The sequence below is a fragment of the Lissotriton helveticus genome, chromosome 3_1, assembly GCF_964261635.1.
Source record: "Lissotriton helveticus chromosome 3_1, aLisHel1.1, whole genome shotgun sequence".
NCBI classification, from domain to species: domain Eukaryota; kingdom Metazoa; phylum Chordata; class Amphibia; order Caudata; family Salamandridae; genus Lissotriton; species Lissotriton helveticus.
The window spans coordinates 357,359,701-357,385,942 of NC_136061.1; the positions used below are offsets into that span (position 1 = coordinate 357,359,701).

The 26,242-nt window shown below is 44.5% G+C and overlaps 1 protein-coding gene and 1 long non-coding RNA gene across 3 annotated transcripts in view; one reads left to right on the plus strand and one right to left on the minus strand.

Moving 5' to 3' along the window:
* The window catches only part of TP53I13 (tumor protein p53 inducible protein 13), a 191,795-nt gene that overhangs the window by 44,419 nt on the left and 121,134 nt on the right, over positions 1-26,242 (minus strand). Inside the window, exons 3-5 of the mRNA XM_078680054.1 lie at positions 15,016-15,051; positions 9,450-9,508; positions 2,089-2,167 (exon numbers count right to left, since the gene is read on the minus strand). Coding sequence (XP_078536180.1) covers positions 2,089-2,167; positions 9,450-9,508; positions 15,016-15,051 — 174 coding nt within the window. The remainder of the gene's footprint in view (positions 1-2,088; positions 2,168-9,449; positions 9,509-15,015; positions 15,052-26,242) is intronic.
* LOC144822468 (uncharacterized) overlaps positions 1-26,242 on the plus strand; it is a 299,543-nt gene that overhangs the window by 38,498 nt on the left and 234,803 nt on the right. For both annotated transcript variants that reach the window (XR_013608626.1, XR_013608625.1), the window contains exons 2-5: positions 11,864-11,979; positions 21,471-21,607; positions 22,953-23,290; positions 23,846-23,966. This is a non-coding gene — a long non-coding RNA (uncharacterized LOC144822468). The remainder of the gene's footprint in view (positions 1-11,863; positions 11,980-21,470; positions 21,608-22,952; positions 23,291-23,845; positions 23,967-26,242) is intronic.

Here is a 26,242-nt window from a genome sequence, read left to right on the forward strand (position 1 = left end):
GCATTATCCATCCTCTGCCTATTATTCTGCGGAGTTTAACAAAAAAAATGTTTCTAGCTCAAATGGATCAAAAGTTACTAAAAATGTGGCGACGGTTGGCAGCGCAGTGGAAGGCCCTTTTGCAAAGGCTGACTGGTCACCTTTCTGTTGCTTAGTCCTACATTACGGTGTTAAAGTGGTACTAATGATGAGAAACATATGTCCAGAGTGTGTTAAGTAATGTAAATATGACCAAATAATGAAGTAATACTATCACAAAAAGTCCTCCATTGCATAATTTGCCTTTTCTTGCAGCATAATTTGGTCCTTCCTTGCTGCATAATTCCAGTGGCCCTATGTGCAACAGTTTACACAGAGCTCTCAAGTACATCGGGTCCATGCATGGATATCTCATCCAGAATTTTTTTTTGTAACATTTCTTTTTTTGCATTCTGGGACTTATAGACATTGATTTATAATAGTATAAATAGGACTACAAGAAAAAAACCTATACTGGATGAGCAACTCGCCATGGACCTAGGAAACTGTAGAGGCCTGAATATAATGCAAGTAAGGGGAATCACTGTCAGGTCATGAATTTCACCTCAAGAAGGCAGCTAGCTCAATGGGTGAACACACCTGCTGTTGAGAACTAGTAGTAACCTGTGGGTCACAGATTATCACTATAGAAAGATAGCTCAACATGAGTTGCAGTTTCCAATCCTTGTGAACCTGCTTAGGGTAACTACACTGTGGAAATTACATTGTGCCAGATCTGTGTGTGTAACTCGGAGGGCTTAGCTTCTAGCTGCAGTGAAGTAACTTACGGGTTAATGTCGTCACACTCTGGCAGTGAATGGAGGATGTATCGAGCACAAGGAGTAGGTACACACAGGCAGTGCTCACCCTGTACTTGAGACACACAAGCACTTCTAAACGTCTGCAACATATATAAAAGCACTGCACACTCAATGTTTTGAAACAGCCAGCCATTTCTGATCCACAGAACCAGTGACACACACACAGGCTCTCTCTACTTTCTGAGGAACTGTAGACCCACAGTGCCTGCCGAAAGTAGGCGAGGCAGATTCACTCACATGCCTGCTGCACACGTAGTCATGGGTGACCCACGGTGTCCACAACATGAAGAGGCAATTCCTACCCACCGTGCCTACCAGTCACATAACAACACATATAAAAGCCCTGCTGACCAACAGGTACAGTTATCTCACTCCATGTGTGACAAGCATTAACATCCTAGTGTGACATCACAAGTGCAAGCACTGCTAGTCCAATGTGTCTGTGACACACCAGCATGGTTGATTTACCATGCCTGTGAAGCACACAGACACTCCTGGCCCACTGCGCGTGCTAAAGACCTATACCCAACAGCACACGCAGGCACTGCCAAATCACTGTGCATATAGCGCATGCCCTGCTGACCTGTGTGGAGCAACGTGCGTTGCCATCCAAAGTGCCTAAGACACACAGACGCTGACGCTCCTGAACCCACAGGCACTGCAGAATTAACATGAGCAGGACACAAACACCGTTTTTAAGCAACAGTGATTATCCGCTTAAACCGTCAGAACTATTGCAACTTAGAATTCCTGTTGTGCACAAGTCCAGCTGTTTCACCACACTTGACATGTACAGGCACTGCCAATTCACAGCATCAGTGACACACAGGTACTGAAACACACTCCACCTGCTGCAACACACAGACACAGATAATACTGCTGCATGTCCATTAAGTTGCTAGACACCTGCTTTTGTGATGCACGGCAACACTATGGCCACTGCAACCCGGAAGGAGGTGGGGGGGGGGGGGCAGTCCTAAGTGCAGTTGGCAGAGTGACACCGCGGCCCAGAGGCGGGAGGGGTGACTGCAACACAAATGTGGTTGTACTATACTCCCAAAATGGAGTCGGTGGCCCATTTTCCATACTTGAACTGGGGCCCAAGACAACCCTTGCAACACCACTGTAGGTGAAGCTTCACATGCAGACCCGCACCACATACTATTTATACAACCTGGAACCTCGCGCGCCACCCTGTGTGTCTTTTATCTGAGAGGCAGCGCGTGCACCTGGACGGCCGAGCACTCACCTGCAGGTTGTGCACCCATCGCTGTGGAGGGCAGAACTCGTACTCTCCGTATCGGGCTCCTCTTGATCTGTAAGGACCACTAAACATTAAGAAACAAGAACAAGAAAAAGGGTGAGGGTGGAGGAGGTAAAAGAGAAGAAATAGTAAGAAGAGTGAAAAAGGGAAGGCGAAAAAACAACAGGAGGAAAGAAAGGTTATCAGAACAGAGGGAAAAGCTGGGGAAAGTGAAGTGGGAAAACGTGGAAAAAGGAAAGACCTTTCTGGTCACACTGAAACGTCTGCGGCAGGTGAATCACCCTACTTTGTTAATCCACCCCATAAAATATCATTTATAAGTAATAAATATATGTGGAGTACTCCTGAACTCAGGTCTATGTTCTGACTTGTTGAGAGCCAGCCCAGTTGACTCAGACTTCACCACTGCTGTAGAATGATCACTAAAACTAGAGACCAGGTGGTGGCAGGAGCACCCACAGACGAAAGCAAAGGGGCACAGTAACTCACCTTGAGCATGAAGTGCTGAGTCATTGTAGCACACCTCCAGCATAAAGCGAGGGGGCACATTAACTTACCTTGAGCATGAAGCGCTGAGTCATAGTAGCTCACCTCCAGCATAAAGCGAGGGGGCACAGTAACTCACCCTGAGCATAAAGAGATGGGGTACAGTAACTCGCCTCGAGCATAAAGTTTTGGGGACCAGTAACTCACCCTGAGCAAAAAGCGATGGACACTAACTTGCCTCAAGAATAGAGCAATGGGCACAGTAGAGGAGAAGAGTACCATCCTGGTTTCTTAGGATTTAATATAATACCATTAGAGGGCTCATCTCTAGCAGATTTAGCCAACAGTTCATCAAATAAATGTGCCCATAAGTCAACCATAGCTTTCCCTTCGTCATAAGCTGCATGAACATCCTGGATGAAACAGTCAAGCACTTTTTTATTTTATCCTCAGTTTTAGCATTCCATGTTAACCTTTTAAGATTAAAGGATGTTGGTGCTTTTACCAGAATCTTAGTTTCTGGTAACTGGTCTAGATCTATATCAAAATTGATCACTTGTGGATTGTGATCACTTTCAATTCTTGGGGCAATCTCGTAGCTTTTTACTAACTTATATAATTTCTCTGACATTATAGTGTAGTCTATTACAGAGGAGCTATCTGCTTTGTTGAAAGTCGGAATATCATCAAGGTCATGCATAATCTTTAAGTTGTATTTTTTAAACCCACAATCCGTCCATTGAGCCAACCATTTTGAGTCTATTGTCTGCGTTTTAAGAGCAACAAAGTGCATATTAAAATCACCAGAAATAATAAATACTGAATCCAAGTGCTCATAATATAATGTTTTTATCATCCCCCAAAGCTGAGTAATTTGGGTAGATCTAACCTTCTTTTTGCAACTTAAATACACATTTATCAAAATAATTGAGTGACTTGCTATTAGTTTAACGCACTGTAACCATTTTACATGAAGGTCAATTTCAAAGTGAGAGGCTTTTAGTTTTGATATACATATGGAAAGACCACCACATGGGCGACCTGAGTTGGCTTCTCGTGTTGCAACATTACAGTATTCAACATAACCTATAAAAGGTTCTTTTGACGTGATCCAAGTTTCCTGAAACATCAATATACCAAAAGCCTTCAAAAAATCAATTACATATTGATCCTCGTTTAATGATTTTAGGCCATTGGTGTTCCAAGAACAAAGAATCAAAGGAGTTGATATATATCAATTCTTCGTTTCAAAATTATGATTTGCTAGAATTCCTGGAAGCCAACTCCAATCCTCTACTAACTCTGGGACTTTCTTCAATTCCTCGCAGGTTCGCAAACCAGACTGGCTACTTCTTATCTTGATGCCATATGCTAAATTCAATTCCTTAGATGCGCCTGACGCATTTTTTAAAACTCGAACTTGTTCCACTATGTCTCTTTTTTTATCATCAATTTTTTGAGTTGCCATAGCTAATTTTTTATCATCCCCTTTTGATTCAATTGGTATTAGCAACATCGGGTAGCTGGATGCCTGAACTCGCCAAAGTTTAATGCCCCATTTTTCAAATACACTACTGTTCACCATTATTTTATCAACAATTTCTATACTTGACCAAGTTGTAATTGTTATTTCCCTATCACATTTTTCACTTTCTTTTTAAACTCCACAACTTCCAGATTCGTTGTTACCACATCTTTAAGATCTATAGTAGCATGTAGTAATTGCAGGATGTTACCACGATTTAAGATATCATGTAGGCCTCTTGAAGTGTATTGAGGGCTAAAGGCAACTTTCCTCATATCGGGCGACAAATTTAAATGCTCCACATTATCTTTATCAATTTTAATTTGAGGACATGGATTATCCTTAACGGGCACAGGAATCATTTCCGTTATCAAGTTGACTTCTTTAACTTCCTTTATTAATCGCTCTTGTGTCCCACAGAGGGCCACTTGATCGAATCTATTTACACCTTGCTGATAAATGTGATTCACTAAATTCTGATTAACAATATTATTTTGTGCATATTGGTCAACCACTACTTCATTACTTGATTTCCGGCTTAATTTAAACCCCAGTTCGTTACTCATAGTACCCACTTGATCATTAGAGTTCTCTATATTCTCAATATGACTAGGTTGCGTACTAATGACTTCCACAGTTGGTGATTCATCAGAAGCTTTATCTTTTATTATGCTTGGAGCTTCGCCTATGAGGCCAGAACTAAAATTGTGATCTACGTCCCCTAGTTTTTCAATGTCACACTCCATTGTTTGATTTGCCTTCACCTTAAATCCTGATTTCTTATTGGGTCCAAAAATTGGGAAATATGATTTCATTTCATCTTCCTTTACTTTCAAGGATTTAGGATCATCACTCATTTTATTACTAATAGGCTTTAATTCGTGTGCTTTCTTATTATGAGCTTTCCTTAACCTTTTTCTAGTCCTTTTTCGAAAGGTTTGTTGGTTTTAATGATCCGCTTGGATCTTGGTGTTGTTTTGAACATGTCTTTTTTATAATACTTGAATCATTAGTTAACCTTGAAAAATCGTTAGTCAGATCCTCCTTTACCAAGCTATCATTAATTATGTCGCTTTCGAATTTCGGATAGGGGTCTCGGTTGCTTGTAAGTTGCTATCCTCCTCTATATGTGGCAACTTATCAGCGTCAATGGATATACTTAATTTATTTGGTGGTTCAATGATTACATTTCTACCTTGGTCATCTCTACCCGACAGCAGTTTAACTTCTTGCACCATAGAACTTACTATTGAGGGCAAATCGGAGATCTTATCGATCAACTGTGCACAGGTGCAGGTTATGAATGGACTATCCTTATCTGCTTGCACCTTCATAATCAGGTTAGTCAGATGCAAGAGTTTGGTATCAATGCCCGCCACATGGGACGCTAGCGTGTTTAAAATATCCACCTGAATATCCAGTTTGTCTGAGTGGAAATTAAGTGCGTTAGTAATTGAGCCCATGGTGTGTAAAAGGCAATCCCAGAAACCCTGCTCCGTGCTAAGCTCACCCGTTTTTGAGTCACCTGGGGTTCCATGCTGGTCAACCTCTACTTCAGATAATGACAGTATGTTCACTGATTTAGACTGCTCTATAAGGTCTAAGCTATGTTGTTTATGTGCATTAAGAATCTTCTCAGAACTGCCAACACCTTGATAGAATGATGATATATTGTTATTAAGGCTATTGTCCATTGTTATTTTTGACTGGTCCGGATTAAAAAAGCTAACATTACCACCTTTAACTGAACAGTTAATTGGGCTTGGCAGTAGGTCTTGTGTAACTAGTATTGGTTCACTTTGGCCGTCCTTAAATACTAACTTTCCAACTTCGGTACTGACTTCAGCTTCAGCTCCCAGATCATATACATTATCATGTTTATTTACTTTCCTAGACATACAAGGAGACAAATTGCACAATCCAGATTCCCCTTTATAGGTCGTCCCTTGATTGGTAATTTCAAGATCATTGGCCAGCCGAGACACCCCCTGAGCTCCCCCATCACAGACATGAATTTGTACCTGAGCCTGTATCAGACCAGCTATCATTGAAGGATGGAATGGGGGTGTGGAGACAGACGCCAACACTTTAACTGTTACAGCATTTTCGCCTACTCTTCGCCTATCCTGATTAACCACTACAGTATCCAATTTTTCCTGCAGTTTAGGTTGGATCAGATAACTATCTGAGCAACTTATTTTCTCTTTTTTACACAGCGGGGGAGGCAAAGGGGAAGACAGTGAACATTCACTAACCCCCCACTCGAGTCTTCCTTATATGAGGACTTCCTTTTATGATTATCTTTGCGATCATCTTTGCATTTATCTTTATCAGATAGAGTTTGATGGTACTTAAAAAAGTAACTCTTTATCGACGACTGCGCCACACATGGAGACCGGATATGACAAGTCTTTACTAAGGGAGACAGAAGACACTTTTTCCTCAGCTGGGTTACACAGATTCTCCTCTGAACAGGCGCTTCTTTTGATAATTTGCATGTTTTCCTCCTGTTCTCCATTATCCTTATCCCTGCACATTTGAGGGGCTTCTGTAATCTCTGTTGTCCCCTCTGGTTTTTGAATTTGTATAGAGTTTTGTGGACCCCCACATTGGCGACCGGACCTCATCATCATTAGACACGCAAAGTCCACCTTACACCATACACAGAAGACCACCTACTCCTCTCTCCTTCTCACTTTTGAGTTTGTGTGACCAAAGTTCTTAATTCAAATGGGATACAGGTTTTGACAGATTCGAGGGCGGGACAGCTTCCAAGTGATCAATATTCCAATATTCTGATATTCAAATATTCAATCAGGGGAGCACCTCTCCACGGGTGCCTCCTCAATGGTCCTCAATGGTCCTTACAGGTATGGAAAAATGTCACCCCGATCTCGGACTCATGCACCCCCACTCCCGGCGCCTGGGCGATTCGGCTGCACACCGACCCCCGTCTGGCCACCGGGACTACGAGGTACCTCAGGCTACACTCTTGCTCCGCTCTGCTCAACAACTCGACTGCAACAGCTCAACAACGCCACCCAGCAGTGACAAAGCTGATGCTTCTCTTCCTCTGAACTCAAGCAGTCCACACACGTTTTGCAGCCACCCGTCTGGAAATGTGAGTCAACGTGCTTTAGAAAGTCTAATCGCCCCCAGTGTTATTAAGTATGTCTGCGTGGGGGTTATGAGGGTGGTAATAGTGAGCATGCAGGCTTTTTAAATGTTCTCACTCGTCAGCTCACCTCATCTCATCTGGTGCTTTGTGCTGTACCCCATATCGCCAGTTGCTGTGTCGCTGTGTCACTGTGCCCCTCCGCATAGGCTCGGCGGGCTCGATAATTTGTGCATGCCAATCGTCGCCGCCGCTGAAGCAGACACAGCTTTTCCCTTGGTCCTTACAGCCCCTCGCAAATCATGGACTGGGTTAGCGATGAGGGTCTGTCCTCAGACCGGACGCCGACCAGAATATTTAGATGCAGTGTGTTGAAAATTGTGCTCAGATAGGCAATTTACGGCGATTCCCCGTGGCTCCTGCCGCGATGGGAGGTACTCACTTCTCCGGTGCCCGCAGTTCGTTGTGTACTTGAAATAAATGCAGGCTAAGTTTGGCTAAATTAGGCGACCTCCGTCTTTGGCCCTGCTCGCCGCCGTCAGTGCCCTAGAAGGGCATTGCGGCGCTACAGCTCTGCAGCCACCACCACTTCTGAGCCCCGGCACTGCAGCCCGCGACCACGATCCGCGAGCCACAAAACACTGTGGTGGCAGTCACTGCTTCCCGCCGGTCTAGGTCACCGCGACCAAAAGCTGCCACAGCTGACAATTTTTCGGGGGAGAACGCTGCTACAACCCCAATGGCGGCAGTTTCAAGAGCAGTGGCATAGCGGTAGCGCAGTAGCGGCGGCTCAGCACGGATTGCTCTGCAGTCCTCTGTCAGTCACAGTAACTCACCTCAAGCATAAAGCGAGAGGGCACAGTAACTCACCTCAAGCATAATGCAATGGGCACAGTAACTCACCTCGAGCATAAAGCAATGGGCACAGTAACTCGCCTCGAGCATAAAGTGAGGGGGCACAGTAACCAGACTCGAACATAAAGCGATGGGCACAGTAACTCACCTCGAGCATAAAGCGAGGGGGCACAGTAACTCGCATAAAGCGAGGGGGCACAGTAACTCGCCTCAAGCATAAAGAGATGGGCACAGTAACTTGCCTCGAGCATAAAGCAAGTGGCACAGTAACTCGCCTTGAGCATAAAGTGAGGGGGCACAGTAACTGGCATAAAGAGAGGGGCACAGTAACTCGCCTCAAGCATACAGCTATGGGCACAGTAACTCGCCTCGAGCATAAAGCGAGGGGCACAGAAACTTGCCTTACGCATAAAGCAAGGGGGCACAATAAATTGCCTCGATCTTAGAGCCAGGGTGCACAGTAACTCTACTCAAGCATAAAGCTAGGGGGCACAGTAACTGGCCTGGAGCATAAAGCGAGGGGATAGTAACTGGCCGTGAGCATAAGTGAGGGGGCACAGTAACTCACATAAAGTGAGGGACACAGTAGCTCTCCTCAATAAATAAAGCAAGGGGGCTCAGTAACTGGCCTGGAGCATAAAGCAAGGGGGCACAGTAACTCACCTCGAGCATGAAGTGAGGGGCACAGTAACTCACCTCAAGCATAAAGCAAGGGGCACAGTAACTCACCTTGAGCATAAAGCAAAGGTGCACAATAACTCACCTCAAGCATAAAGCGATGGGATACAGTTACTCACCTCAAGCATAAAGCGAGGGGGCACAGTAACTGGCCTGTAGCATAAAGCGAGAGGGCACAGTAACTCGCCTAAAGCATAACGTGTGGGGGCACAGTAACTCGCCTCAAGCATAAAGCGAGGGGCACAGTAACTCTCCTCAATAAATAAAGCAAGGGAGCACAGTAACTGGCCTGGAGCATAAAGCGAGGGGGCACAGTAACTCACCTCGAGCATAAAGCAAGGGGCATTGTAACTCACCTCAAGCATAAAGCGAGGAGCACAGTAACTTATCTCGAGCATAAAGCAGAGGTGGACAATCACTCACCTCAAGCATAAAGTGATGGGATACAGTTACTCATCTCTAGCATAAAGCAAGGGGCACAATAACACACCAATGGGCACAGTAACTCACCTTGAGCATAAAGCAAAGGTACACAATAACTCAACTCAAGCATAAAGAGATGGGGTACAATTACTCACCTCGAGCATAAAGCGAGGGGGCACAGTAACTCACCTCGAGCTTTGTTTCGACACTAATCACATAAGGTGATGGGAAGAGGGTCAGGGGGCTATTGCAGCTATATCTTACCTGTTGGGGATGGATACGCTGTACTTGATCTCTTGCTCCATACAGTAAGGGCGGGCCTCCTGTAAAACAAACAACATTTAGTGACAGAGCGAGGTCCACCCTTGTCTATCTCACGGCGTTGTGCCACTCACACGCCACCTGTTGTGCCCTGCCTTCTCGCACACACGACCCTTATCTACCTAATTGCAATCACTTCCAACAAGCAAGAGAGAACACACTAAACCCGCCCCTGCTACTGTGAAATGCAAGCATGGGCAATGCTACCTCTTTTAAATTTGAGGAGCAAAAAAGCTTTCTGAGGCGTCAATAAAATGCAGAACACATACCACAAGAACATCAGCAGTATTAGCTTCCCATGTACACACAGAACTGGTAGAGGAGGGGCAAAAGATGTACATGCTCCTTTACATAGAACACGTCCACTAGGTGCTGCAGCATGCCAGCTAACCTTAAACAGAACAGGCATAGTCTGTGCAGTGGTGGCTCAAGTCTCTCTAACACACAGGAAAGCTACAGGCTTTTCAGCAGCAAAGCAAGCTTCCCTGATACAGACCATATTCAGCCTGTGCAGCAGCAGTGCAACCATACCTCACACAGAGAAGATTCAGCCTCTGCAGCACACATGCAAGCTTCCCTGATACCCACCAGATTCAGCCTGTGCAGCAGCAGTGCAGCAGCAGTGCAACCAAACCTCACACAGTGCAGATGCAGCCTCTGCAACAGAAATGCAAGCTTTCGTGATACAGACCAGATTCAGCCTGTGCAGCAGCAGTGCAACCAAACCTCACACAGAGCAGATTCAGTCTCTGCAGCAGAAATGCAAGCTTCCCTGATACCGACCAGATTCAGCCTGTGCAGCAGCAGTGCAACCAAACCTCACACAAAGAAGATTCAGCCTCTGCAGCAGACATGCAAGCTTCCCTGATACAGACCAGATTCAGCCTGTGCAGCAGCAGTGCAACCAACCCTCACACAGAGCAGATCCAGCCTCTGCAGCAGAAAGGCAAGCTTCCCTGATACCGACCAGATTCAGCCTGTGCAGCAGCAGTGCAACCAAACCTCACACAGAGAAGATTAAGCCTCTGCAGCAGAAATGCAAGCTTCCCTGATACAGAAGAGATTCGACCTGTGCAGCAGCAGGGCACCCAAAGCTCTCACAGAACAGGCACATCTTTCGCAGCAGTGGTGCAAGTTGCCCTCACTCAGAACACTGACAATGTGTGCAGCAGCAGTACAACCTAACCCTGCACAAAAGAATTTTATCCTGTGCAGCAGCAATGCAACCGTAAACACTGCCTGCAATCTGTGGGTTCACATATATTCAAAACGAGCTGAGCAGCTCATTTGAAACTCCACATATGGTTATTCGCAAATGTTTATATATACTTCCTTAATTGATTCTGACAGATGCCAAGCACAAATAAAGCAGTTCTCGGGGCGTGGGAATTGGGACTTATAATGGTGAGTTCAGCGCCTGCGTGTTACAACTGTCAGTAGTACTAGGGAAACACAGACTCATGTTTCAGGAGTCGATAAAATGGCTAGCCTTTTATTGTGAAATCATAACCCCTTATTAACTGAGCGTCCATGGAGTGAGAGAATCCAGTGTATGTGGTGCGGGTGCAGAGATGCACCTCCTAGATACAGGCTCTATGACCATAGGAGGTAGTACTGCAGACCAGAGCTCAGCATATGGCTCAGATACACATCACTATAAGCACAGTGTACTGATTTGCTCTAATGCGTTTTTACAAACACCATAAAACCAGAAATGGTCATCACACATGGTCAAATTATATTCACATGGCCAAAAAACATACACAAGAATGCTTCCAGTTATCAACCCATTAGCTGTGTAGGGATTTTGGAAATTGTGATTACTGTCAATCACATCTCATTTTTTGAGGCATGTTTGGCTGATGAAGGGTATCATTTTTTTATTGCCATCTTTAAAATCGTGGAAAATAAAACAATTGTACTTGTAACTGGTGCACTAAATGCAGAGTGCATGACGTCTTGCTACATGAAACAGATGCAATAATATATGTTATAAATCATCTTCTAGATAAAATTGCAAATCACACTACCTTACCACTTTGACAGGGAGTTCAAAGAATGTAGTATATTTTATTGATTTGAGTATGTTATTCAATTATATTCTGCTTTTAGATGTAGCTATTTATTGGTATAAATATTGTGAGATTACAAGCATTGGATATGGTGTGCAAGTTATGGACTGTGGTCCTTACCATAACTAAAAAAATGTCAGTGGTTTTTCGGTTTTAATCTGTAATGATAACTTCATTTGATCTGTAGTTTTTTGATGAATTGCTGAGGTTTTTAAAAACATATTAAGGTGTTACATATAACAAAGACAACCAAAACTTCACTTTATCCTTTGTTTTTTTTCACAGATTTTATGTTCATCCAAAAGATCCCACCGTAGATGACCTACTCCCTCTGGACACAGCCTTCAGGTGGCCATTCCCTGTGCTTAACCATCAGTGGCCCTGTGCCCATCCCCCTTCAGGTAGCCACTTGCTACGCATGGCTAGAACAATGGGGGTTGTCCATAGGTTTTGGTCTATGACCAGACCAGTCTTTGTGGTTTTTTTAAAAATTTGTTTTGGAGCCGCTGTTCTAGAACAGAATCTGCTGACCCAGGATAAGCTTCACGGGCGGATGTTGTGGTCCCAAGCTTCCGTTGCTGGTTCTTGTACCGCTGATTTAGAACCATGGACCCAGATTTTTTTTATTTTAAATATGTGGGTCTCCATTTGGTGCCCCCCCCCCCTCCACATGGGGGCCTTGGGGTCAGGTTGTGCTCACCCTGTCCATTGTGTGACCTTACATTACGTTTTTTAGACCAAGCCCCTTGTTCTACAATGGCAGTCGCACCATTTTCTCCTGATATTGGGGCCAGCAAATAATATCTTTTCAAATCCACAAATCTATCTCTAAATCCATGGGTCCAAATTGTCTGACTAGAGATAAAGCTCCCTCTACCAATCTAAGGGCTCATGGAGATCTTCGGACATCCATAAATTACTGATCAAGGTATCTCTAAAATGTAACCTCTTGATGCTTAACCCGAGCTCCTTTTTAAATTCAAATTTCTTGAAAACTACTGAACTGATTTAAACCATACAAAGAAACACAACACATTTCTTTAGTAAAGTTCTACCTTGATGCCAAATATGCTATAAGCTATTCAGCCATTTTTTCTGTACTGTGAGCAAAGAATCCTATGAAAACTAAAATGGAAAATGACACTTTTGAGAACCCTACTTTTATTGGCCCCGATTCACAAATCTGCATGAAACTTGCCATGAAAGACTAAACGTGGATTTGTCCTATTAGTAGAAAAGTTCATGTAGAAACCACACCATAGTTATTAAGAAAACCATAATGTTTTTCCTATGGAAACTAATCCATTAACATTACTTGCATCTAGTGTAATTTAATATATATATATATATATATATATATATATATATATATATATATATATATATATATATATGTATGTATGAGTCAAAACGCGTTGATGTTTGCTGTGGACTGTAAAAAAAACTTGGAGAGCAGCAGTAATTTTGATCTTTGGATTGCAACAATACGGGGAATTGGTCTGTTCCTGCCACAGGCACCGGCAACAAGTGCGCGTCACAACCAACCTGATTGCATTGCTGTATATAGTCTTTTGCAGTCTCCTCTGAGATTTGGACATGGTCAGAGAGATCCCTTTATGTTGGGCCCAAAAATACAGATCCCACTGCATCCTGCTGACGTGCTTGACCAGTAGGATACAGGAGGCCATCAATCCCAGTAGCCTCAGAGCCAACGTCACTGTAATCCAGGCTTGAGGCAGAAAGGGCAGGATCACAGCCCAAACGCCCTGGACTCTTCTTGTCAGGGGAAAGGCACCAACCAGACCGCACCCAGAATGGCTCAGATGAAAGGGAGCATCAGATAAGTAGTCAGTTGTGACTTAGGCATGCTGATAGTGAACCTGACGGAGGTCTGGATGTTCATAATAGTTAGAGGTCAACCATCAAGATAGGGCAAAACTGGGACCACTGACCTCTGGAGATGTGCTACCAACACTGCCATCACTTTCATCTGCATTTGCTTCGATGTTCCAGGGAGCGGTGTGAAACATGGATCCAGAGGTGGAGTCGACAAAGGTTCCAGTAGGGGGCCAGTGGTGCCTAGAGTTTCACTCTTTGGTCTTGATTAGTTTTTGGATTCATCAATGAAAAGTCACTGCAGGCCTTAGAGGCGCGAGTCAACCCAGAGCACCACATGCAACCTGATCGGCATCTGTCAGACATTTGCTTGCCGCAGTCCTTACAAGGTTTAAACCTTCCCTTACACACTGGTTTTGTTTAGAATTTTATTGAGCTAAAGTGGTGTAAAAAAACGAGAGGTAGCACTGGATTCGCACATTGTGGCATAGAAAGAAAGGAATTGACATCAGCACATGGGAGTGGCGCCTATTCTGGGGAAAAATTAGGAAGGTGAGGACTCTGTGGTTAGACGTCTCTATCAGAAATAATTTTTAACGCCTTTGTCATTACCACAGGATTAAATAAATGACATTCACTGGTACTTAATTGAGGAAAAAGGGAGATGTGTTGTGGTCTGTTTCTCTCAGTCATCTGTCTCAGTGCTTTAAGCGAGTACTGTGGGTAGAATTTCAGTTTGAGCATCTGCCATTACAATATGTGCTTGTTTCCGGTTCAGGGAAGACCTGGCTAGGCAGTTCGGGCTGGACGGATCCCATGAGGCACAGGTTCAAGACTGATTTGCATATAGCGGAGTCTGAACTGAGATAGCGAAGTGAGCTAAAGAATGATGACGTTTCAACCCAGATCTGTGATGGGGTGAGTGTCTGAAAAGTTTCAACATTCCATCCATCACCTCCTTGTGTTTGCTTTGTTCGCCCTAAGTTGGCAGAGTATGCCCAGAGGTGGGTCCCTTGCTCACTTTGCCAATGGATTCAAGCACGCCTGGCTGATGAGGGGTGTTAGGCCGAAACCACTCCCAGGATGCTTGTTTCCATTTCAGGGAAGACCTGGCTTTGCAGTTTGGGCTGGACTGTTCCCATGAGTCAAGACAGATTTGCATATAGCTGGGTCTCAACTGAGGTGGCGAAGTGGGCTAAAGAACGATGATGGATTCAACCCAGATCTCTGACTGGGGGTGAGTGTCTAAAAAGTTTCAGCGCTCTGTACATCATCTCCCCTTGTTTGCTTTGTGCTGAGCTAATGTCATCATAATCCTGGTATGAAACCTTGGCCTAGCATTCAAATCTACATGAAAGGGAGCATGGACTTGTATAAAGAAAAAATCCATCCATCCATCCATCCATTACCCGCCCCTTTTAGGGCAAGAAACACCTGTTGGTCTTCGCAACTAGTCATCAGAACATGTTAGTCACAGCTCTCTCTTTATCTGACATTCCAAACAGTAAGCCTGAGACTACATATTCTCTATTCGCAGCACTGATGAAGAAAGCTCGGGAAAATTCAGGTACATTAACAGGGTATAGAAAACAAACTCTTACCTGCTCAGAATACTGTAGGGCCAACTGTGGTATCACCTGTCAAAAAGGAAGAGGCAAAAATTCACCAAAGAGCTTCCAATGTCAAGCAACATAAAAGCATGGGAGGCAGCAGACCTTCCGCAAACACAGAAGGCCCCCCTGTGTAGCCACAAACTTAACAGTAAGAGCAGCAGCACACACACACTTTACATCAGCAGCAACAGTAATGTAGGCTACCAACAGACCGGACGGGGTAGCAACAGTTCATGTTTCTCTCATACCCACACCTCATTCTCTCCCTCTCCAACAACACCACAAACACCAAGGCCAACTTCCACAACTGCATGACAGATGTCACCAACTAGATGAAGGACATCTGCCTGAAGCTCAACTCTGACAACACAAAGGTACTAATTTTCAGAAACAAAAGTTCTCCATGGGACGCATCCTGGTGACCCTCAGAACTCATCCTAGCCCCACTGACCATGATAGAAACCTAGGAATTATTCTGGACAACAAGCTAATCATGACGACATGGGTCAACTCCGTCTCCTCCTTTGTAGGATATTAAAATGGCTACCCCAAAGATCAAGACACACCATCACCTAGGCCCTCCTCTTCAGCAGATTGGATTACAGCAGCAGTCTCTACGCGGGGATCACAGCTCACCTTTGACGGCGACTACAGACCATACAGGACGCCGCAGCCACACTCGTACCGAATCTTCCTAAATGAATCCACATCACTGCCAATTCAGGGAACTCAACTGGCTCCCTGTACAAAAAAGATGCCATTTCAAGCTACTGACCCATGCATACAAGGCTACACACAACTGCGGACCCTCCTACTTGAACCACTGCCTAAATTTCCATCAGCGCACTAGCCACCTCCGTTCTGCATCCTTTTCTCTAGCCCTCAGCCCCCACATCCGATGTAGCGGATGTAGAGGTCACTTCTTCTCCTACCTAGCAGCAAATACATGGAATGAGCTACCCTTTCCTTGATCAACCTCCCCATCTCTTTCTGAGTTCTGAGAGTACCGGAAAACCTGGCTAGTCAGCTAATCAACTGGCCCCTACAAGCGCCTGAATACCCTCACGGGTGTCAAGAAGCCCTCTACAAATCTACTGATTGATTGAAAGGACTTGGTCAAATGAAAACTACAAATCTTGCAACTTCTGTGCTAGGTAAGGGGTAGCACCCAGTTGTCAAAGCCATCAGAATATAGATCCTCTCAGTAATAAGGATCTCATGTTTTGGATGAATTAAGACTCTGGAAGTTATCTTCATACAAAAGTGAATATGTCACACTGAGTTGCTAGTTTAGGTTCCTTAATGTTTCACACTTGCATGTAGAGCTGTGTGTACATATGGGATTCAAAGTGATGTAGCAACATTATCTCAACAAGGGATCACGTTTGTAGCATGCGTCACTGTATATCGCATGCTGTGCACATATCTGTCAGTACGTGTGGGCTCAGAATGTTACAAGTTGGTTTACCTTCGAAGAGACAGTTTTAGTTTCAAGGTGATTCTTGGTTACCCCAATAAGACAGGGAACCAGGACACAAATGCCACCTGAGACTGTTTTTTTCTGCCATTAGGTTTGGGCATGTTTTGCTTGCTCCATAAGAATTTCAACACAGGAGGAACAGAAATGAGAATGACTTGTTTCAATGAGATGGACGGACTTGTTTGCGTGAGGGGGAAGCGGATGGAAAATACTACACCTAAATCTGTCTGCCATGCAATAACACATTTCGTTGGATGGAATAACTTTGAACTTCTAATAGATCTTCCTAGGAACCATGCAGAAAGCACCTGTTCAGCGTACAACTGATTTTGTTGCAAGAAATGAATTCAGCACAGACAGTATTGAAGGCAAGTGCATTACATGGAGATGTAAAGCCTGGACTGTACTGAGACTCCCTCTGCGACAGTGGCTGAGGTTGTTGATGGCTTTAACTCTGATGAAGGTTCATGGTCGTGTACAGTGGAAGCTCATTAGGAGAGTCCAATTTCTGTATCACCCAGCGACTTCTACTCTGGAAATGAACTCTCAAGCAGACCCTGTGAAACCGGCACCCAGGAAAAATACTATAACTAGGTTTTTGGGCTGAATTCTGAGGATTGTCAGAGCAACCACAGCATCACAATGGCAACACTCCACTCACACACACAGTAGCTTCATTTAGGAGATCGACCTCAATAAGAGCTTAAACTCTATGACTAGGAACTGTCTGAGAGTGACATGCCTTGACTGAGACACCGCCTCATTCAGCCACCTCATCCGGCTCGGAAGTCAGCTCTAATCAAAATAATCTAGGTCATTCGTTGTTAAAAGGCACCTTTGACATCCAAGGATTTTCATAGACAAGAGTCACAACCTCAGAGTGGAAAGGACACCGAAATGAATCTTGACACCAAAGATGTCAATTGGCTTCTTATCCAAAAGTAATTCAACACGGAGACAGAGCATCTACCACAGGCCACTTAGAAGTGGACCTCTTCACACCCAAAAGTATGCCAATGCAGTCACACCTAGAGCTGCAGCTCATAAGGTCCAGCTACATGTAGAGAAAGAGGGTGATTTCATCACTGATACGCTGTCCAAAACAGATCATTGTACATCGTTTTTCCCAATCGCAAAATGATGTATTGTCCCATCAGCCATCTGCACAGGAAGTGACATCACTGGATATGCCATCATTCATTTGTACAGGAAATGATTTCACTGGTTTCTAGCCAAAATTGTTTTTAAAAGAGGAAGCCAGGCAAAAGGATTGCATTCTTAATCATCCTTCTGTACAGGAAGTGACACCATTGCATTTCCCATCATTCAACTGCACATGAAGTGACATTACTGGATTTCCCATCATCCATCTGTACAGGAAGTGACTAGTTTGCCTCTTACCCTTCCAACCAACACCAGTTTGTTCACATGGGCACGTACAGGTCACAAAAGATTCCAGTCACCTGTGGAGTCCCACAGGGCTCAATACGGTCTCCTGCCATCTTCAACCTATACATGGAGCCGCTCAGTGCCCTACTCACAGATGATACACAACTCTACTTGTGTGTACCCTACTTGAGACATCCAATGCAACAGAGTTTGCATATCCTCAAGACTTTAAGGTCCATCACGTACCTGAAGCTCAACCCCACCAAGATAGATTTCCTGTTATTTGCCGAGAATAATAAACAAGATACAGTACAAACCTCATCAATGATATGAACCTTGACAGTTCCAACCCCAACTTTCACAGAATGCCAAGTCACTTGTATTCACCACTGATATAACCCTCCCCCTATAGGAACTCACTGCCAAAAACAAAGACTGCCTCGTAGAAGCTCTTGCTTATAAAGAAAGTTAAACCATTTAGTTCAGAAAACTACTTCCGAACTGCTTTTCAAGTCCTCGTAGTCTCGTATCTGGATCATGGTAATGCCCTAGTCCATGGCCTCCCAGGCACCACACCGGCACCCTTAGAAGCATCCTACACGCTGCAGCACATCTCATCCAGGGCCTGAAGAAATATGATCATATGACACCCATCCTGATGGAATACCATTGGCTCTGCTTAGAGCATCTTCAAAACTAGATGTATCATTTACAAAGCTATCACGACCAGCAACCCTAGCTCATTTTGCAGATAAGCTCACCATCTATGGTGGATCTTGGCACAGCCACACTCTTGATTAAGAAGTTGAAAAAATAAGACTGTAGGTCTTTTCCATCTATTCATCCAGGATCTGGAACAACATCCCCATATCCATCAGGACCACCCAACCCTACTTCAATTTAGGAAACAATTGAAGACTTATATCTTTAAAGAACACTACATCAAAATGCATGAACCATCCTCAACTTAGCTCCATCTACTCTAACTCACAGTTGGCCTTATGCTTGGCTTTGAACATCTGCAACGGTACACTGCCTTTTGGTTAGGTTTACATTACAGAGATTTCATATACATGCATAGATACATGCTAAAATGCATAGGACCCCATCAAAGTGAGATCAGTCACACCAAGGTCAGAGAAAAAGTATACAGCTGCACCACAAAAAAGCATATTCATACACAAGCAAGTGCCGCTTGAAACTATCCAGTGCACACAGCACAGAAATGACCACTGATGGACGAAACTAGGGATATTTCACCACCGGACAAAGAGTAAGAAGACTGACGCTGCTAGAAAACATCTTTTAAGGGGTATTGGAGCAATGCAAATTCCAAGACCTGTCTATGAGAGGCATCAATTGGAGGTAATGAGAAATAATGCAACATCTCACAGAAATGGGGAAAATGTCAATATAATGTGCACCCTGGAAGCTACAGATACAGCCATCAGTCAGGTCAATACTAGCTATGACTGGTTTTGCATTTCTGAATTAGACCACAGGCAGCAGAGATGTTGAAAAGAATAAAAAAAAATACACTGACAACCTAAGGCTATGGGAGTCCACCTGTATTAGCCACAAAAGACTGACTTCCATAGGCCACAGGTACAACCGGCTCCAACGTCAAGCTCTAGTACTAGGAGATACATCTAACAGCAGCCCTTTGAGAAAGAATAATAGTCAGGAAGGAAAAGCAAATACTCCAGAGGAACTTTTAGTGTCAACGGCAGCGGCAAGCACCTCTGCCAATAAGCAATGACCATCCTCCGATTTCCCACCCCGATCGCCCAACGCACGTTGAGCGCAAACTACCCTTACATCTTTCTTAGTTGGAGGATATATTCTCGATCAATGGGCACTATCCACCACTGTGCACTGCTATTGCCTATACCTTCATTCCATCCTTCCAAATCATCCTCCCTTCTGCTACAAAATCAACATGGATCATCATAAACGGTTGATGGAGGAGGGACAGGCGCTTTTATCAAAAGAAGCGATAGAGTTAGTGACAGCATATCTTATGGTGGTAACGAGTGTACTCTAAGTACTTTTTTCATCCCCAAAAGGGACAAGATTCTGTGATCAATCTTGAGAGTTACAGTTCTCTCATTTTAAACCCAATTCAAGAAGACCACTTTGCAGGATGTCATTTCATTGTCCAGCAATTTGACTACATGGCAACCCTCAATGCCAAGGACACCTTTTACCTTCTCAAACACAAGGCTCATCACTAGAACCTGAGACTTGTGATACATTGTATGCATAAACAATTCAAAGCTTTACGATATAGGATGATCACAGCCCCCATAGTCTTTACCAAATGCCTCTAGGTACTACCAGCACACTTATGTCGCAGCCAAAGGCATGTGTTTCTACTGGCTGTTAAAGGAGACAAGCTATGTGCAAAGCCTCCCGCACCTCGATAATCTACGTACCAGCCATGATTTTCTTCTGCTCTAGAACTTTGGGAGCAGTTTTTAATTATTTTAATCATTATTTAATTAATTGAATAAAATATTGCTGATGAATGGTACATTAGCTGTATCTTTCACTTTGCTCTCCAGTCCGCAAGCAAAGCTGTGCGGACACAGCTGTTTGCTCAGAAGCCATTTTTCCGACTTGTGGATACTTTAAGCCACTATTTTTAGAGGCTACTTATTCTAGTGGCTTGGGGCGCAATTAAGTGCACCGTTCTTAACCGCATGCGTGCGGGCGGAATTCCGCTCGTACGCTGACTTTTGCGAAACCGCATGTTACGTGACGAGCTGGGCTCGTCATCAGCGTAGCAGGAGGCTACCTCATGACGAGCCCAGCTCGTCATCAGCGTGCAAGGGGTTAAGGAAGCGGCAGCGCCAAAGTGCAGCCTATGATCTAAGCACCAGCAAATGCTTTCTTCCGCACTAGCACTTTAGGGGCAGTTTTAAGTGTTATTTAAAAAACTTTAATGAAATACTGTTGGTGAATGATACATTAGCTATATCTTGCACTTTGTTCCCCAGTACGCATAGCTCTGTTTGCACATAACCATTTTCCCTTCTTGTGGCTACTGTAAGCTGCCATTTTAGATAAACCGTCCTGATGGTTAGGGATACAATTAAGCACACTTTTAAGGAAGGTGGCTGTGCAGCCACGGGAAGTAGGAGCTCCAAAGGCGAGTCTGTCCACACCCAACTGCACCATTCCATGTGCAGCAGCAGCCCTGCTGTCCTTTTTAGGTCGAGGTAAGAATCCGAGAATTATTGTCAGTAAGAGGGCTGCTTTATCCCTCCTTCTTTTTGGCTCTCCCTCCATTGGCTGGCTTCCTAAACGGAGGCCAGCCACTGGAGGAGAGAGCCATCCCTCCAAAGAAGCTCCGTCTTTTTCGGATTTGGGGGCGTCAGTTTTGCTGTTCTTTAGACAGTGACGTAGGCTGTCACTCAGAACCACAAAACCACGCCCCCAATTCCGAAAAAATGGGAGGCTTGAAGCCGCCATTTTGCAGCTGTCTCTCCGAGCACCTACAGGCTCGCGCGAAAGTCCGCTCCCCAAAAACTAGTAAATAATAAAGAGTCACATTCTTGTCTTTATTTTACAGCGCTTCCGGCTTCGCACGTGTAACAGAGGACTCGCCAGGAGTCGCGTGACGTCACTTCCCCTACTGTTCAGCGCGCTTCTGTACGATAGTCCTCCGTGAAGCTCCAGTCGGGCAGAGAGGGACGTGCTGCAGTCATGGTGAGTAGGGATACGAGGGTTCTGGGTGGGAGGGCGTGAAGGTGTAGTGGGTTCAGCTCGGGGATATCGCCGAAGAGGAAGTTACGATAACGTGGAGAGTGTTTCTTGGGCGGAAGAGTGTGCAGTGATGGTAGGAAGGCAGGGATCTATGGGCTACTGGACTCCACGGATCAGAAATTGGAGGTGAAGAAGGATTTACACCAGGGAGCAGGAAGAGACTGGTGTGGCAATAGATGGGATGGCGGGGCAATGCTCAAAGAGCAAGTTGGTAACGGGATGAAACTGCAAGCAGATGCACGCGCTTGAGGTGACCCGCCTCCCGTCTCGTGGAGCCCTTAGGGTCCCTGTATGCAAGTCCTCGGCGGGAGCCCCCTTCTCTCCTCAATCAGTGCGGCAGCGCGTGCCCTGCGCTTCAGCTGCGCGCTAATGACTGGGCCTGTCCTGTAATTAAAGCCGAGCTGCTGGCAGCAGCCCCTCTCAGACAGCCTCACTCCGCCGGGGGGGCTTCTCGCATTAATGATGCCTGAGGGAGGGGACGGGGATGGCGCCTGAAACACCTCTTTGACGTGCCGGCTTTGTCAGCACGACTGGCCCACCTACGGCGACTCGCTGGTCAGGGCACAAGCTGGCCCTTTGTCAACGCGTCGTTCCTTGCGACCTCCACCCCGAGGCACGACCCCAAAAATGAACTTGCACCGTGACTGAAATTACGCATCTCCAGGTCCATTGGAATTATGCGGATTTTCAGCGGCGCCTTTTCCCACATAATTATGGATTTGCCACTCTTTCCACATAATCTATCATCGTCTGCACAATATGCAGATTTAAACAAAAAAAAGTTTGCTTCTCGCTCAACCAGATATAACGTTACCAAACAAGCTAAAACACACGTTGCTGCGTAGTGACAGGCCTTTTGTAGCGCGGAGGCTGATTGCTTTTCAGTTGCTAATTGCTGTGTTTAGGTAGAAAACTGATATTAATATGGTGAAATATTTGCCTATAAAGTGTTAACATATGCAAAAATAGCGAATGAACATAGCCTCAAATGCGCTGCATTACGTCGCATTATTTTCCTTTTCTTGGGGCATAATTTTGTCAACAGCGCTGCACAAATTGGTCCTTCTTGCCACATAATTCCACGAGCCCTGCCTATCACGTATCATAAATGTAAACCACAAAAGTATATGGCGAAGAATAACTATCACAAGTTTATGTATCTTAATGACACAAGCGAAGTATTGTCCCAGACTGCTGCACTGGCGCTGTGCGGTGCTGACCGGATGTGATTATGTAACCGGAGTCGGCAGAGTTTAATTTGCAATTTTTTAAAATGTGTTTTTCATAGGATCCCGCCCGCCAGCATGGCTGAATTCCACAGTTGCCTGATTGATATCCGTGTCGCCAAGACTTGATTCCACCACATACCTCTTTCTTCCACCACCCTACATTTTCTTCTGGCAGTTCTTTTTCATCCACGCTTTCTCTGTTTGACACTTAATTCACATCTTCCTCTTGCCTGCTTCTTTGCTCTCTCATTTCTGTTGTCTTTGTTGCTCTGGATCAAAATCAGATGATGAAAAACAAGTGAGAGCTGGTCAGGATCACCTGCAAACACCGGCTGAAGTTAAGCTCTAAGAGTGAAGGCGGAAGGCTGAAAAGAGCGTTAATCACAGTCTAAGCTAGGTAGGAGGTCGCACTCAGGTGTTTACTTAGCAGTGAGGCTGATGGGAGCGCAACACAATAGTTTGTGGTGAGGCGGGCAGAGAATACAAATGTTGTACGGTCAGGGCAAAGGGGTGCGGAGGTGAAGGGATTCACACAAGACCGCCGTTAAATGGGAGAAAGGCGAAGGGGGTCTTTTGCGGGAGGAGGTGTTTCCGTGCTGCTGTTCTGTCACCAAAGGCTAATTAGCTAATGACTTCCTTAAACGAAGACGTCCTTGCGTATTCTGTGAGTTTACCTAACATGGGCCCAGCAATCCTTAAACTCATTCTCCTACTTAACAATCGCCCATCACTGTATTCTACTAACATTCCACCCGCTAGTTATTGTGCGTGTCACACTGGTGTGGTTTTGTACCGTGTGCTGGTACATTAAAGTAATAAAAACAAAAGACCAAGGCTATCAAAGGAAACCTAGTCCATTCTCTAATCAAATTTAGAGTGCGGTCATTCCCAAATTTAGAGTGCTGTCATTGCCAGTAACTGTTACTGATGTATCTCTCTCCTTTTGTTTAAGACTGAACCTGAAGTGAACCCCAAGGCCTATCCTTTAGGAGATGCCCAGCTCACCAAGACGTTTCTGGACCTGGTACAACAGGCTGCCAACTACAAGCAGTTGCGCAAGGGCGCCAACGAAGGTACTTTTAATGGGTTTTGTTTTAGTATTTATCGACATCTTGCAGAGCTATTGTACTTTAATTGAGTTTTACTTAGGAAGCCATTTCAATGATGCTTAGTACTACAGCTTCTAGTCTTGAGTTGGGGGGTGGGGGGGTGGGGGGGTGGGGTCATGACTCTTGCCACACCTGCACGGGGCCACTGGAGCGCAGATGTGGAAATATCGTTTTTGTGCTCTTTAATTCTGTCCACTTTACCCAGGTTGTTTTTGACAATCACCGGAAGTCAAGTTTTGAACATGAGTTTGACTCCCAATTCTTATTCTGCGGATTGCAAGCTGGTGGGATGTTTGGGTGAAGCTCGTACTGTGCAGGGTTTGCAATGTCAGTGTTCATCATCACACAGTATGACGTGTTAACTGTTTATAAAAATAAACTGTACTTTGCAGTGTTTACATCAATTGTTTTGGTAGCACTTGCACTGTGAAGAGAACCACTGCTAGATATTTTGGAAATGAAGTGTGGGTTTGGGAAGGGATCTGAATTTTGAGTGTTAAGACCTCAAGAAGGGAGTGATTCTGGTGCGAGGTGGATGTTTGGGAAAACATCTGAAGATCTGTCCATGCCTTAGTTTCCAATTAATAATAAGATGCTTTAACGATGGCATGCTCTGTCCAGTTTTTTAAGTCGAGATAATATCCGGTCTGCCGAAGGCAGAACCGCACTCTCTTCCCCCACACCACTCTCTTCCCCCACACCACTCTCTTCCCCCACACCTCTCACTACGTCACTCTCTCTCTCCCTCACTCTCTCACTAACACTCTCACTACATCTCTATCTCTCACTACCTCACTATCACTCACTATACTACACTCTCTCACTAACTCTCTAACTCACTACTCAACTCTTTCTCACAGCAACACAATATCACTACAACAGTAACTATCTCTCACTCTAACACACTACTCAAAATTCACTCTCTATCTCACTACCTCTCTATCACTACATCACTCTTATCTATTTCTATCTCACTCTCACTACCTCACTATATCACCACACACACTCAAAAAATAACTACATCACTCTCTCACTACCTCACAACTTCACTCTCTCTTTCTAAATTACTAATTCACTCTATCTCACTACCTCACTCTCAAATACACTAAGTCACTTACACTCTCTCTTTCACTACCTCACTATCTCACTCTGTTTCTATCTTAATACCTTGCAACATCACTAACACTCACTATTTCACTCTCTCTTTCAATACAACAATCTTTCACTATCCCACTACCTCACAACATCACTCTTCATCACTACCTCACTCTCTATCTACCTCACTCTCTCACTACATCACTCACTCTCTATTTCAATACCTCTTTATCTCGCCACCTCACTCTCTCTCTGCTAATGCAATATGTCTAATGCAATATGTAACACATATGCAAACACTTAAGCTATTGACAATAGAAATGACAATAACATTTACTTGGGGATAAAAAACAAACAAAAAAAATTATAAGCAATGCCAATAGCTCTACCTATAATATTGCCGAGACCATTGCATTGTAAATGCTTGTTAACCCAGCAGCCTACCGAAGAATCATATATTCGGCCAAAAGGACTCATGGAACTAGAAGCTATGGGTAAGTAAAATGTTAAGTTGCAGATACAGCATAATATTGGATCGCTGTCTTGCTTTAAATGCCATCAGTTGCTAAAGGTTGGAGTAGAGCCAGAAATAGGACCTGATCCTAATCACAAAATCTCCGGAGAAAGGCAAATGCATTAGGTAGAACATGCAAGCAACATTACAGGGTGTCTAATTAACACACATTCACTCCCAAAGCATGTTTTGTAATTTCCAAATATTTAATTGACAAGGATGTGGACTTCATGTTGTTAACAGAAACAGTTTAATGAGTTATCAAATTTCAATATTGCTATGGCCGTCCTGTGGGGATATTAAATTACTCATGAGGACAGTATAGAAAAAAGAGGCAGAGGCCTAACAACCATCTCCCATCACTCTCGCCAATGTTCCTCATTTCCATGAAATGGCTGAATGGAGCTGGAAGATCTGGGTTTTTGTCACTTGCAACAATCCTTCTCAGAAGCTTTAATTTTCCAACCACCCGGTTATGCTTCTGGATTTTTTAACTCTTTTCTGAGGCCAGGCATTAGGATGGCCCAGCCATACCTGTGTAGCAACGAGTAGTAACACTCTCCAGTGTGAGTTTGTGAAGAAAAGCACTCAAATAATGGGGTTCCTCAGGGCTACTCTTTGAGCCCTACTC